This window comes from Heloderma suspectum, chromosome 1, assembly GCF_057233095.1.
Source record: "Heloderma suspectum isolate Gila_16-S chromosome 1, 16-S_ref, whole genome shotgun sequence".
Taxonomy (NCBI): domain Eukaryota; kingdom Metazoa; phylum Chordata; class Lepidosauria; order Squamata; family Helodermatidae; genus Heloderma; species Heloderma suspectum.
In genome coordinates, this window is record NC_139458.1 from 180667814 (window position 1) to 180680698 (window position 12885).

Sequence of the window (12885 nt, forward strand, 5' to 3'; positions counted from 1 at the left end):
GGCACGGTCTCCTGGAAAAGGACTGCTGAAGATGATCTTAAGGTCCAGGCAGGTTTATATGGGAGGAGACAATCCTTCAGGTAACCTGGCCCCAAGCCATTTAGGGCTTTGAATGTTAATACCAGCACATTGAATCGTGCCCGGACATGGACCGGAAGCCAGTGCTGGAAAAGTACTGGCATAATATGATAATGTTGGCCAGTCCTAGGGTACAAGCCAATTGAGACCTCTGTTCTGTATGCACTGCACAGATATCAGTAGGAGTTGTACAACAGCATAGCTGCTTCATATTAGCAGGGCTTCATTCTATGTATCTTGCATTTTATCCCACCATTCCTCCATGGAACTAGGTGTGGTATATGGAGAGGGTGGGGTTATGCTGTTTTTAGGAATGGGGGGGTTGAAATTAACAAACCCCTCTCATTTCACTAATGCTTTTGTGGGTTAGGGTCCTAGTGTCCCATGTCCCTTGATCATTATTTAGTAAAGGAACTATTTTTTGCAGTTTTTAATTTCATATTCATCCATCTACTATCTGGTACTACACAAGTGAAATGGAAAACAAGGAAGCCTAATTTCTATTTGATCCAGCAAGTTTCCTTTTTTTCTGGGCTTTCTTGCCCTTAGGGAACATTTTCTTGGCTCCTAGAAATGTACTCGATTCTGAAAAGAGTTTTGAATCTTGGGTCTCCTCTAATTTCAGTACTCTGAGGTCTTTAACTAGTAGGAAAGAAAAATCCTGGGAGAGGAATTTGAACCAGAAACAGCCTCTATTTCCCCTTCTGATAGTTTCCTCTCCTCTCTAGGAAGCTTGAAAAGGGAGCCTAATTCAGTGAGGGACACCATGATCTCATCCTCCAAAAGAATGAGAGGAGTGCTGTTTCGCCATGCAGGCCAGTGATACCTCATTGCCTGGCACCTTCTTGCTCATTTACTGGGGACACTACTTGAATAGGGGTCCCAGGTAAAAGGGGACCCAGGCTTATAAACAAAAGACTCAGCATAACCCTGGTGTATCTGTAATTTCTGTCTTTATAATGTATCAGAATAGTCTTGTTCTCAGGAGAACAAAGAAGAAGTGAATTTATTATAAAATACAACTTTGGGGACATATTACAACTCATTTCTGGGGTTTGTTCAAGTACTCACTGAGTCAAATGGCAAAGATGAGAGGAGGTTAGAATTCCTGCTCCAAGTTATTAAAGCTCCCTTGTGGGCCATGGGAATGCTGTAGACATCATATACCTTGACTTCAGCAAAGCTTTCGACAAAGTGCCCCATGATATCCTGATGAGCAAACTAGCTCAAAGTGGGCTAGATGAAACAACGATCCGGTGGATCCACAGTTGGCTACAGAATCAGTCTCAAAGAGTGCTTATCAATGGGACCTTCTCAAACTGGGGAGAGGTAACAAGTGGGGTACCGCAGGGCTCATTCCTGGGCCCAGTGCTCTTCAACATTTTCATTAATGACTTGGAGGAGTAGGTAAAGGGAATGCTTATCCAATTTGCAGATGACACAAAATTGGGCGGGATAGCTAACTTTGGAAGACAGAAACAAAATTCAAAGTGATCTGGATAGACTGGAGCGCTGGGCAGAAAACAACAGAATGACATTTAATAGGGATAAATGCCAAGTTCTGCACCTAGGAAAAAGAAACCAAATGCACAGTTACAAGATGGGGACTACGTGGCTCAACAACACTACAAGCTAGAAGGACCTTGGAATTGTTGTCGATCACAAGGTGAATATGAGCCAACAATGTGATGTGGCTGCAAAAAAGGCCAATGCTCTTTTGGGCTGCATTAATAGAAGCATAGCTTCCAAATCCCAGGAAGTACTAGTTCCCCTCTACTCAGCACTGGTTAGGCCTCATCTGGAGTACTGGGCCCAGTTCTGGGCACCACACTTTAAGAAGGATGCAGACAAGCTGGAGAGGGTTCAGAGGAGGGCAACAAAGATGATCAGGGGACTGGAAACAAAGCCCTATGAGGAGAGACTGAAAGAACTGGGCATGTTTAGCCTTGAGAAGAGAAGACTGAGGGGAGATATGATAGCGCTCTTCAAGTACTTGAAAGGTTGTCACAGAGAGGAAGGCCAGGATCTCTTCTCCATTATCCCAGAGTGCAAGACATGGAATCATGGGCTCAAGTTACAGGAAGCCAGATACTGGCTGAACATCAGGAAAAACTTCCTGACTGTTAGAGCAATACGACAATGGAACCAATTACCTAGGGAGATAGTGGGCTCTCCCACACTGGAGGCGTTCAAGACGAAGCTGGACAGCCATCTGTCAGGGATGCCCTGACTTGGATTCCTGCATTGAGCAGGAGGTTGGACCCGATGGCTTTGTAGGCCCCTTCCAACCCTACTATTCTACGATTCTATAAGCATCTGTTCCCTTCACAACTAAATGGCAAAGACAATCTAGTAACGTATGTCTCCTTTAATTTTTACCTGAGTCATGGGCTTAAATTCACTATTATGTCCAGCACCGATAAGGTAGCGAGCCTTCACTCCAGCTTCTTCAAATTTGGAGTTCTCGTTAATCCATTGACAGAGGGCAACCGCACTTTGCCGAGTCTTTGTGAAAATGATTCCCCTTGCTTCAGGTCCCTTTGTGAACTCTTGCATCAACTTTGCGCGCAACTTTGTCAGCTTTTCGTTTTCATACTGTACATTGGTAGCTAACTTTTGCAGCTTTGTCTTGTTGGCTATTAAAATAACAGATGTCAATGAATAGAGCATCACCACTTAAGTAAAAGCTTTAGAAGAATGTCAGAGTACATACACCAACATTTAATACAGGATCACATGGACTAGTTTACATCACAGAATGAAGAAATACTGGCATAGAAATTGAGTAATAATGGCTAAGAAAAGTAAAGTAATAATGGAGATAATGCAGCAAACAACTAACAGTGCAATCCTGTGCATGCCTACTCAGAAGAAAGTCCCAATGGGACTGATTCCCTGGTAAGTTTGTATGAGATTACAGCCTGAAAGTAAAACATGCTCACAGAACTGGCATGGAAGTATCCTCAAGAAAGATCACTACATTTGGGTACACTGGGCTGGCTCGTACTTAATGCTAAATCATGGTTTAATGCTATGCGCACTCAGGTTTGCACACTCTTCCCTCCCCTCCCCTCCCCCCACGCAGCCAGAAGGACTTGCTAACATTTGCTTTCACTTTCAAAGAAGCTTCACTTAGTGTTATGTATTGTTAAGGCCAACTGTAATAGACCAGGGTGAAGCCATACTGAGGCCCAGCGAAGCCTGGGCCTGGGTATCTTCACTGTGGAATTTCTGAATGTATACATGACCACTCCCACCCTCTCTCTCCGAAAAATGCAAGATCTACAAAGTTCTGAAAAGCAGTTTGCCTAACTAGCAAAAGTTTCTGCATGTGAACATGCCAAATAGGAAACTGCCCGTATGTCGCCATTCTCCAGACAAGCCAGCCAATGGTTTAAGAACTTGTGGTTAAACTAGACTTCCTTTTTTAGTCAACAAGCATTCTGCGCATGATCAGGCAGCTGTGTAATCAATTTCCTAATAAAAAGCTAGTGGTGTCTAGCATGCGGGGAGGAGTTTATTTCACTGTGAACTCCTCACGCTGCAGCATTTTCTCTCTATCAGATAAAGGTGTTGTGTCCTGAAAGTGTCTTTGATTGTTGGGCCAGGATAGTATGAACCAGAGGTTGTAGCTCAGATCAAATTTTAATCTGTTTCTAAACAAGCTGGCTTGCTTAACTAACCAGAATTTGTTTTAAACCATGTTGCATCTTATGCTAAGCTGAGATTTTGTGAAACAGGAAGTAAATGCTAGCAAGGTCCTCCTCACAGCTGTGTGGGAGGAGAGGGGAGGGGAGTGCAAGTCCGAGGCTTCAGTCAGGCTCCTTCCTGTTCGTGCAATGTACCACTAAACCAGGGCTTGTCTACAGCTCTGTGAACAAGGCCAGTAATACTAAATCTGCGTAAGTAAAAGACAACAGGACTGGATCACTGTCCACAGAAAGTCATGGCATACCCCCAAATGTGTTTTATGATTAGGGGTAAGATAGGCAAGCTCATACCTTGGGTGGGCAATTTGTGGCCCTCCAGATGTTGTTGGGCTACAACTCTCATCAGCCCTAGCCAGCATAGCTTATGATGATGCAGTCCATCATCATCTGGAGGGCCACAAGTCACCCACCCCTGTTGTATCTGATAGAAACTGCATGCTTTCAAAATGCATAAAACGAATAGATAAACCTGTGTGAAGCTTGAAAGGTTTCATTAGCAAAAGAAAGGAAGGTTAGTGCATATGTCAGAGGGTCCTGGTCAGATGTTCATTTCTGAATCCAGACTTGCCTTTTTATTGCTAGATGAATTTGCACACATCCTCAATCGTAGCAGTGGAAAGCTGCAGACTACCGATGTGTGAGTGACTGGGTTCGGATGATTGTGCGGGGAAAAGAAGCCATCGTGGCTTCTCCCACCAGCCCCGTGGTTTATATACCTACTTGTGCTGCAGGACAGGTTGGCGTATTGCCCAAACCTGGCGCGCGGCACTGCAGGGATGGCTTTGTACCCACCCTACAACATGCAGTAGGAGTTGTAGGGTGTGTATGAAGCCACCCCTGCCACACCAAGTGCTGGGTTCGGGCGACACACTAACCTGTGCTGCAGCGTGAGTAATTATGTAAACAATGGGCATGCTCACAGCACACACATATATACAGAACCCACGATGGCTTCTTTCCCCCCCATCATCATCCAAACACCCTCTGCGTCTGTGTATGTTTTTAATAAAGGCTTATACTTTGAGAGAAAGGTACCTGTGGTACTTCTTAATGAATCTTTGTAACTGCTTTCTCTTATTGAATACATGAAGGGCAGGACACAATCACCTATGATGGTAGAAAAATGAGTTCCACAGATGTATTTTTAAAACATCTGATATCATGACTGTATAACCATTAGCTGTAATCTCCAAATCACTCATTTCTGAACACCCCCACTGATGATCTAACTATAAAGAATGGCCAGATTTTGGTCCTTGCTTGCATTTGCATACAGATCTATATGCTTACCGTAAAAGAAATCTATAAGAAATGTTTCTGTTTCATCTGGGTTTGATATTACTGGCTTATCCTCATCTTCATTCACTACCATCTTCTTATTCCTCTCTTCTTCATAAAACTTGTTGAGATGGTTATATGCATCAATCATTCGGATTGTGTCATTAATTAGCAAGGCATCATTGTATTTCTTCAAATGTTCGGCACAGACACGCCCTTTGCGATTCTTTTCTTTAGCAGCTAGGAGGGAAAACAAAATACACTCACAAAGCTAATAGATGTCTGTGAAAGCCTTGGATATCTGAAGTGGCAATACTTTACAAATACTAAAACATAAAAGTTACCTTTCTTCTCCTCTTGAACTACCCACTGTTCATAAGTCTGAGATCCAAACTCAGCATTTGGGTTCAACTGGCAATGGGCCTGGATCTCTGTCATTATGCTTACGAGTTTCTCTCTAAATGGATCCTAAAAATTAAAAAACAAACAAACACATGGGCATTTGTCAAAGAGGTGCTGGATATTCTGCTAGCATCAACAAGGCATAGAATTCCTTTAGTTTAATGACTTCTAGAGAAATTTACTAAAAAAAAAAAAGTATTTGCTGTCCTCAAAATGAGTAAAGTGGCCCTGTTGCTTCACAGCAAAGTAATTAACAGCAATATGAATGTATAGCTTATGCAGCCAACGAGGAACATTCAAACAATACTGCTGTGAAACAGTGGATCAGGGGTTGGCAACTTGAGGTCCCAGAGTCAAATCTGCCCCCTGAGAGATACAAACACACACCCAAGTTACCAGCCTGTGGCAACGTTAACTGGCAGATGAGTTTACTGTAACTGGGTTCGGACGATCACAGCGGGGGAAGAAGCCATTGTGGCTTCTCCCTCCACCTCCATGCATGCTGTGCACGGACCGCCATTTGCATGATTTCTCGCACTGCAGCACTGGTTGGTGTGTCATCTGAACCCGGTGTGGGTGGCTTTGTACCCACCTTACAACTCACAATGTGCAGTAGAGGTTGTATGGTGGGTACAAAGCCACCCCTGCCAGGTTCGGACAACACACCAACCTGTGCTGCAGCGCGGGGAATAATGCAAGCAGTGGTTGTGTGCACAGAGTATGTGTGGAGACAGGGGGAGAAGCCATAACGGCTTCTTCCCCTGCTACAATCATTTGAACACACTCTGTGTGTATATGGAGGGGAGGGTGCAGGGGGATTTGAGGTGCTGCTGATCCGCCATCTCTCTCTCATCTCTCAAAGGCCTCTATGACATTTTTAAAAACCAGGATTATAAAGTCATCCCCTGGCTGAGGGAAGTTTCAGTTCTTTTCTATTTTGAAGATAGAGAATCTTTTCAGTCGTCCGCATGGCTGCAATCCTGTCCTCCATGAGCAGAGATCTGGACCTAAGAATGTAGAACTCTGTATAATGCAGGTGGTATACAAAGGGAGAGAGGAGGAAGCAGGTTAGCTGTGCCCCAGATCCTTCTACTCTTCCCATAAAACATCAAGGAGTTCAGGTCCCCATGCAACGTGGAACTACTCTGCTCCTGGGTGTGGACAGAGTTCACAACACTTAGTTCCTTTAATTTATTACATATATGGATTGCTTCACACAACCAAAAGGAGCCCCAAAGTAATTTAGAAAATAATTTAAAATAAAGAAACAAAAATCCAAATCCAATATACAATAACATATTAATTAAAACCATATGTATTTACAAAAGTATCCATCTAAAAGATCACCTAAAGGGCAAAAACCATCCCTCATCTAGCACAGGAGTGAACAACAAAAATAACCAACAAAGCTGGGCCATTAAACTCCCCAAATGTCCAGGCATTTCTGTGCCTGTTGGATGCTTCAAGGGAAAGAGTGGAAGGCAGGTTGCCGCGCCATGAAATTACGAGCGTCTTGAAACCATGGTGATAACGTATGCATGTCTGAAGCAAATGGGAACTTCCAATTCAAAAATATATTTCTACTTCCACTGCAAGCAAGGACACAACCTGCAGGTCACAGATTCCCCTAGATGGTTTTGGGTTGCCCCAAGATACACACTAGCTGCCACCTGTTTGTTTTTTAAGTAAGGGCACAATCCTGCCTCCATCCACCACAGAAGTATACTAGAAGAACCAACCAGGCTTCCCCCCTGCACATATGCCACTATCTGACTAATCATATGGGGCAGAGGCCTCATCTTTCCACAGCTGGTGCCCCAGTCCTCTGCAAGTCCCTTGGTGTGCTGGTTGTTCATGTTTCTGTTGCAAGTAACAGGGAGTAGCAGGGGCCTGTGCTGCTAGGTGCAGCAAAGTAAGGTGCTGAAGGGCCTCCATTCCCTGTAAATGGCCAGGCTGGTTGCAGTGACCCCTGCACAGCAGCCATGTGTACTCCATGTGGCTGCCTGGCAGGGGAGGTTATATATGCATAGGGGAAGATCATGCCTGTGGTTTTGGCTCTGCAACTGAACATGAAATACCAATGTTCTTGAAAGGCTGAGAAACCAAATAGTAAACAAGACAAGACCCTCCATCACTGTGGGTTGAATCCAGGCTTGTGCTCAGTGGAGTTCTCCTAGTGCTGGAGGAAGGAGGCCTGACCCCCCCTTCCTCCTGCAGCCCCCCACATAACCTCCCATGCTTTTTCAGAGGATTAGGGAACCCTCTGGAATAGCATGGGAGATGGTGCTGGGGGCTGCAGGGGGAAGTGGAAAAGACTGCTGCCCTGCTACCTTCCTCCAGGGGGAGGCTTCCCCTGGATCCTGTTTCCCTCTGCAAATAGAAGGAGCTCTTCCACTCATGGAGGAGCAGGTCGGTCTACATGTCACCCTATCCACCCACCCACCCTCTTTTCTATTGTTAGCCTCTCTGGATTTATATTTCAAAAGACTGAAGCAGTCACACATATTTATTTTACAGACAAGTGAGAAAGGTATCAGTGATAAAAATCCATACCTTTCCTTTGTCATCTGCAATCTCAATCTTCTTTTTCGGTTCTTTCACCTGACTCTTCAGTTGGACATCATGTTCTTTAACTGTCATAATCCCCGTTGCATCGAGATTGGCACATATCTGGAGGAAAAACGGTTATATTACAGATATAACACGTGTATTTGGTGAGTAATGCTGCCTAAAACTGTAACGTAACTCCCAGGAAATTCATCTTAACACATATTTTCTAATTAAGCGTTCATTACCTCAGATGATTAATAAAGGTGACCAACCATGAAGATATGTGCCTGGGTTTGTTTTGCTTTTTTGGCTTCACTAACTAAATTTTGCTCAATCCATAATATAGATTTATGGCTCTCTACAGCTGAGCTGCTCCAAATGATTTCGGGTTTCCTCATCCCCAGCTGGCCCTTTTAAATTACTCCCATCTTTGCCTTTACAAACTAGCAAATTAATGTCGTTGCTTTTTTAAAAATACACTAAGTCTTTTTTAAAAAACAGGCAAATCTATTCAACAAAAGATATTGGGCTGAATCCAGAGTTGCCCTTCCACGAATGCTAGGGCACCTTCTGTTTGCAGAAGGGGCTGCAATCCAGTGGAGGCTTGTGCTGGAGGAAGGCAGGGAGAGATGGTGATTTTTTTGCTCATTCTTCCCCCCCACCCCCGACTCTATGTCAGGCCTCCAGCCAACCCAAGTCCAGGTGAGACCTTTTTGGAGGGGATGGATTGGGATTCTCCACAAAACCCCAGTCCCTCAGACTATGTGGGACAACCTGAGGAGCACCAAGTGGCATTCCTGCCAATTCCCATTCAGAACTCCCCTTCTTCGAGGCCTTTCTCACCCCAGCAGGAAACACCTTCTCACACACACATACTTGGTTTCGCTGCCACCAGGACCTTTAGGCTCAGGTCCAACACTTTTTAACTTGAGCACACTCCAGGAGAGAGTGGAGGACAGGAAGGCCTGGCGTGCTATGGTCCATGGGGAAGACTGAGCGCCGAAGAATCGATGCTTTCGAACTGTGGTGCTGGAGAAGACTCTTACGAGTCCCCTGGACTGCAAGGAGGTCAAATCAGTCAATCCTAAAGGAAATCAACCCTGGGTGCTCATTGGAAGGACAGATACTGAAGCTCAAATATTTTGGCCACCTAATGCGAAGAGAAAATTCACTGGAAAAGACCCCGATGCTGGGAAAGATTGAAGGCAAAAAGAGAAGGGGACGGCAGAGGATGAGATGGCTAGATAGCATCACTGATGCAATGAATATGGACTTGAGCACGCTCCGGGAGAGAGCACAGGACAGGAAGGCCTGGTGTGCTATGGTCCATGGGGTCACGAAGAGTCGGACACGACTGAACAACAACAACAACGTTTCTCCTTATTACCTTAACTCTTATGTAGCCAAGAGCAGAAGGTGTAGGATTTTATGAAAAAGAAAACTATACTGGTTACAGTATTAAGTTGCTGAACAGTAAATAAGTAACTTTCAATGGCTTTATTAATATATAATCTCTCATAAACAATACTCTAGCTCACACTCTCAATCACATCACAATTACCACAGACCTCTCTCTCAGTCCTAAAAATCCTATCTCTGATATAAATCCGCTTTCTTCTAGTCCCTATCTCATCTCTTTTACAAACCCTATCTCTGTCTAAACCATCTCACATCAAATCCCCATCTAACCCACACAAGCACACACACTTCACCCCCTTCACTCTCTCAGCCAGTCATCACACATATGCAAATCCACCGTTCTTCCTGTCACTCATCTCCCTCTCACACCAGAGATACCCTAGAGACATAACAGGAATACATCACCACAACCACAGGTTTATTCTATACATATGGGTAACGTCACACCCCATCACAGAGATGCCTTACTTGGGCTCCTGAAGAACCCTTTTGACCCCATCCAGAGCCCTGCTTTGGTCCCCAATCCTTCCCCCTCATCCCGTGGTTCTCCAGAGCAAAGGTGGTGGGCAGACCAGGTAGGAGACTCAGGGACATCGTCAGACAACCTGAAGACTATTTCACCTAGGGTCTACCAAACAGGAAGGAAAAAGTCCCAGTTGTAGCCACTGAAGGAAGCTGCAACTGCTGAACCAGGAAGAGAGGTAGCTGACAGCATGGATATAAGTCCTCAATTTCCTCCCAGACCTTTGCTGGGGGTAACAGCTCCCTGAGAATATCTTCCCCAACTTAATGGCCTGCAGATGTTTTGGGGTTTGACTCCCGTTAGCCCCAGCCACCATGGCCAATGGTCAGGAATGCTAAGAGTTGTAGTCCAAAACATCTGGAGGGCGCCAGGTTAGAACCTTAGAGTCTTTGCTTCAGCTCCTCACTCATGGACAGCCACCTCTGATTCTGTTCCAGAAGCGTTCCCAACCTTCTGAAGCAGGTTTTTAAGGGAGCACAGGGGGAAGGAGAGCAGTGATAATGAGCTCCCCACCATTCCTCTACTGGGAGCTCTAGATCCACCCCTTATGCCCATGTATGTGCCGAAGATGAAACTTCACCACATTTTATGCTGGGGAACACAAGCAATGCCCCAACATTGCTATTTGGGGCTTAAAAGTTAATTGCTCATTTGAGCTAGCTACAGAATACACTCTTCCAGCCTCCTCAAATTCCACTTTACACATCTATAAAAGTAACATTCTCACAGAGCACATGTCAAGCCCCTACACTTTTCAGAACTCTGAAGAGACTAATAGGTTCTCTTGACACTCAGAGAGGAATGTTAAAGTATAGGAACATTGCTCCATCTAGCACAGTATTGTCGACATCGACTGGCAGCTGCTCTCCAGGATTTCAGGAAGGCATTTTTCAGGAACTTCTTGGAGATACTGAGGATTGAACCCAGTTCCTTCTGGATGCAAGGCAGGTGCTCTACCACTGAGCTATGCATCCTCCCCTGCATGACACGGGGTTACAATTGACAATGGCATCCCTCCTCCCAAGTTTTCCCGCTCTTCGCTCAAAATCTGTATTGTGATGGCATTATCAGACTGTGCTTTCTAGAGATGGGTATTCGCCTCAGATAACTCAGAAACCAGCTCAGTCCCCCCTGCCCCCCAGCTAAGATAATTTTTCTGGGCCAGTCCTTCAAGGCTCAGGAAAATTACCCTCTCATCTGTCCAGGTCTCCAAAAAGCCAGCCCTGCCTCCCCAAACACCCTCCCCTTTCCTCACTCAGGAAACTGTGGTAAGAGCACCAGCAGCATCACATTGGGGGAGGACAGGTATTTGTCACTTCCCTCCCTTTGTTGTCCTGATGGGTCATGAGAAACATAGTTTCCCCTCGAGTTAACAGTAGTATCCCTTGGAAGAACTACATAGTCCATGGGCCCTATCAGCCCAGCAGACTGCTATTGAGAAATCCAGGGTGAAAAAAGGGGGGGCAGGGACAAACCTCCCTTTTCTCCTTGCCACTGTTGCTTCTGTCCTGGCTGCAGAGTGCCAAGTAAAGGAAAGGGAAGAGCGTTTGGGGGAAAGGAAGGATTTTGATCCAAGCTGGAGAATACTTTGTAGGCTTTCAAAGCTCGCCTCTCATTTGATGCCAGATAATGTTTTCCTGCATTGCTAGTGGCAGCCAATCTTATACAGAGTTGGGGCAGGGAAATTTATATGATGACATCAAGTCAGAGGACAAGTGGTCTTAACATTCACTTCTTTTATTACATTCATTGATCAAATTTCTACCCCACCTTTCTTCCATGGAACTCAACGAAGTTCATGGGCTTCCTAAGCAGTTTCCCATCCAGGCATTGACCAGACCCAAACCTGCTTAACTTTAGCATGTTTGCTGTACCAAGGGCCTGTGACCATGTGGGGAACGTAAGAGGGAGAATGGGAAATTCACTAAAGGGATGCCATTTTTTTTTAGTAGCAGGCCACATAATGTGTACTGCTGCCCCAACTTACTGCTTTTATAGAAAAATCAGGACTCTGTTCAGTTTAATTCCCCCTAGGTCCATTATGCCTGCAACTGGAGCAGCCTTGGTAATAACTTTTTAGTGGCTACCAGCCAGCTGTTCATTCTTCCCCTTCCCCCGTCAGCAAATCTGAGGAACATCAGGATCTCAAGCTGAGGAGCTAGTGCTCTTTCCTTCATTTCATGTTCTTTTAAAAGTGTTTCCTCCTGTGCAACATGTATCACAAGTGACTTACTTTCAGAATATGTTCCTCAGCCTTTGAAGGGTTTTTTGCACCTCCTACACCAGGTGAAGCTGTCAGCCCCAGAATCTGCGGCTGAGGAGTCTGTTCTTTGCCCACTTTGCTTCGTTTCTCATTCTCCCTCTTGACTTTCAAATAACGGCGCATGATATTGTTATAGACACCTTCCTTGTGAGTATGATGGCATTCATCAATAATGATCAGGGAGAACACTGGAAGACATTTATCACAAATCAGTCAGTTCTCCTCTGCATGTAATACTGCAATAAAATAATCCACTTTGTTTTTGTAGAAGGGGAGTATAATTGACTAATAGATGAATCCACAATACATATATATTTCAGAATATACAGCCCAAATTGTCACAGTTCAGGACAGTGCTATAGTACCCTTAGTATTGAAAAACCTCTCTTATTCCAGATATGTTTGTATTTTGTTCGGTGGGCACATTTAAAAACCTTTCCCAACCTTTGTTCATCCAGATATTTTGGACTATAACCCCCATCAACCCTGACCATTGGCTATGCTGGCTGGACCTGGTGGGAATTGTAGTCCAAAACATCTGCAGAGACTATGGCTGGGGATTGCTGCTTTAAAATATATAACATCACGATGTGACTAAAGCAATGCACCTTACATGGGGCTGCCCTTGAAGTCAATTCAGAAACTTCAGCAGGTCTAAACTG

General features: G+C 44.8%; 1 protein-coding gene across 4 annotated transcripts in view; it reads right to left on the reverse strand.

The window, feature by feature from the left end:
* The window catches only part of IFIH1 (interferon induced with helicase C domain 1), a 57891-nt gene that overhangs the window by 16107 nt on the left and 28899 nt on the right, over positions 1-12885 (reverse strand). For 2 of the 4 annotated variants that reach the window (XM_084811759.1, XM_084811742.1), the window contains 6 exons: positions 12194-12411; positions 8022-8138; positions 5411-5534; positions 5079-5306; positions 4824-4895; positions 2458-2714 (listed from right to left, as the gene is read on the reverse strand). In XM_084811759.1, the coding sequence (XP_084667885.1) occupies positions 2458-2714; positions 4824-4895; positions 5079-5306; positions 5411-5534; positions 8022-8138; positions 12194-12411 (1016 nt within the window). The remainder of the gene's footprint in view (positions 1-2457; positions 2715-4823; positions 4896-5078; positions 5307-5410; positions 5535-8021; positions 8139-12193; positions 12412-12885) is intronic. The other 2 variants (XM_084811767.1, XM_084811751.1) reach the window with 1 other exon arrangement.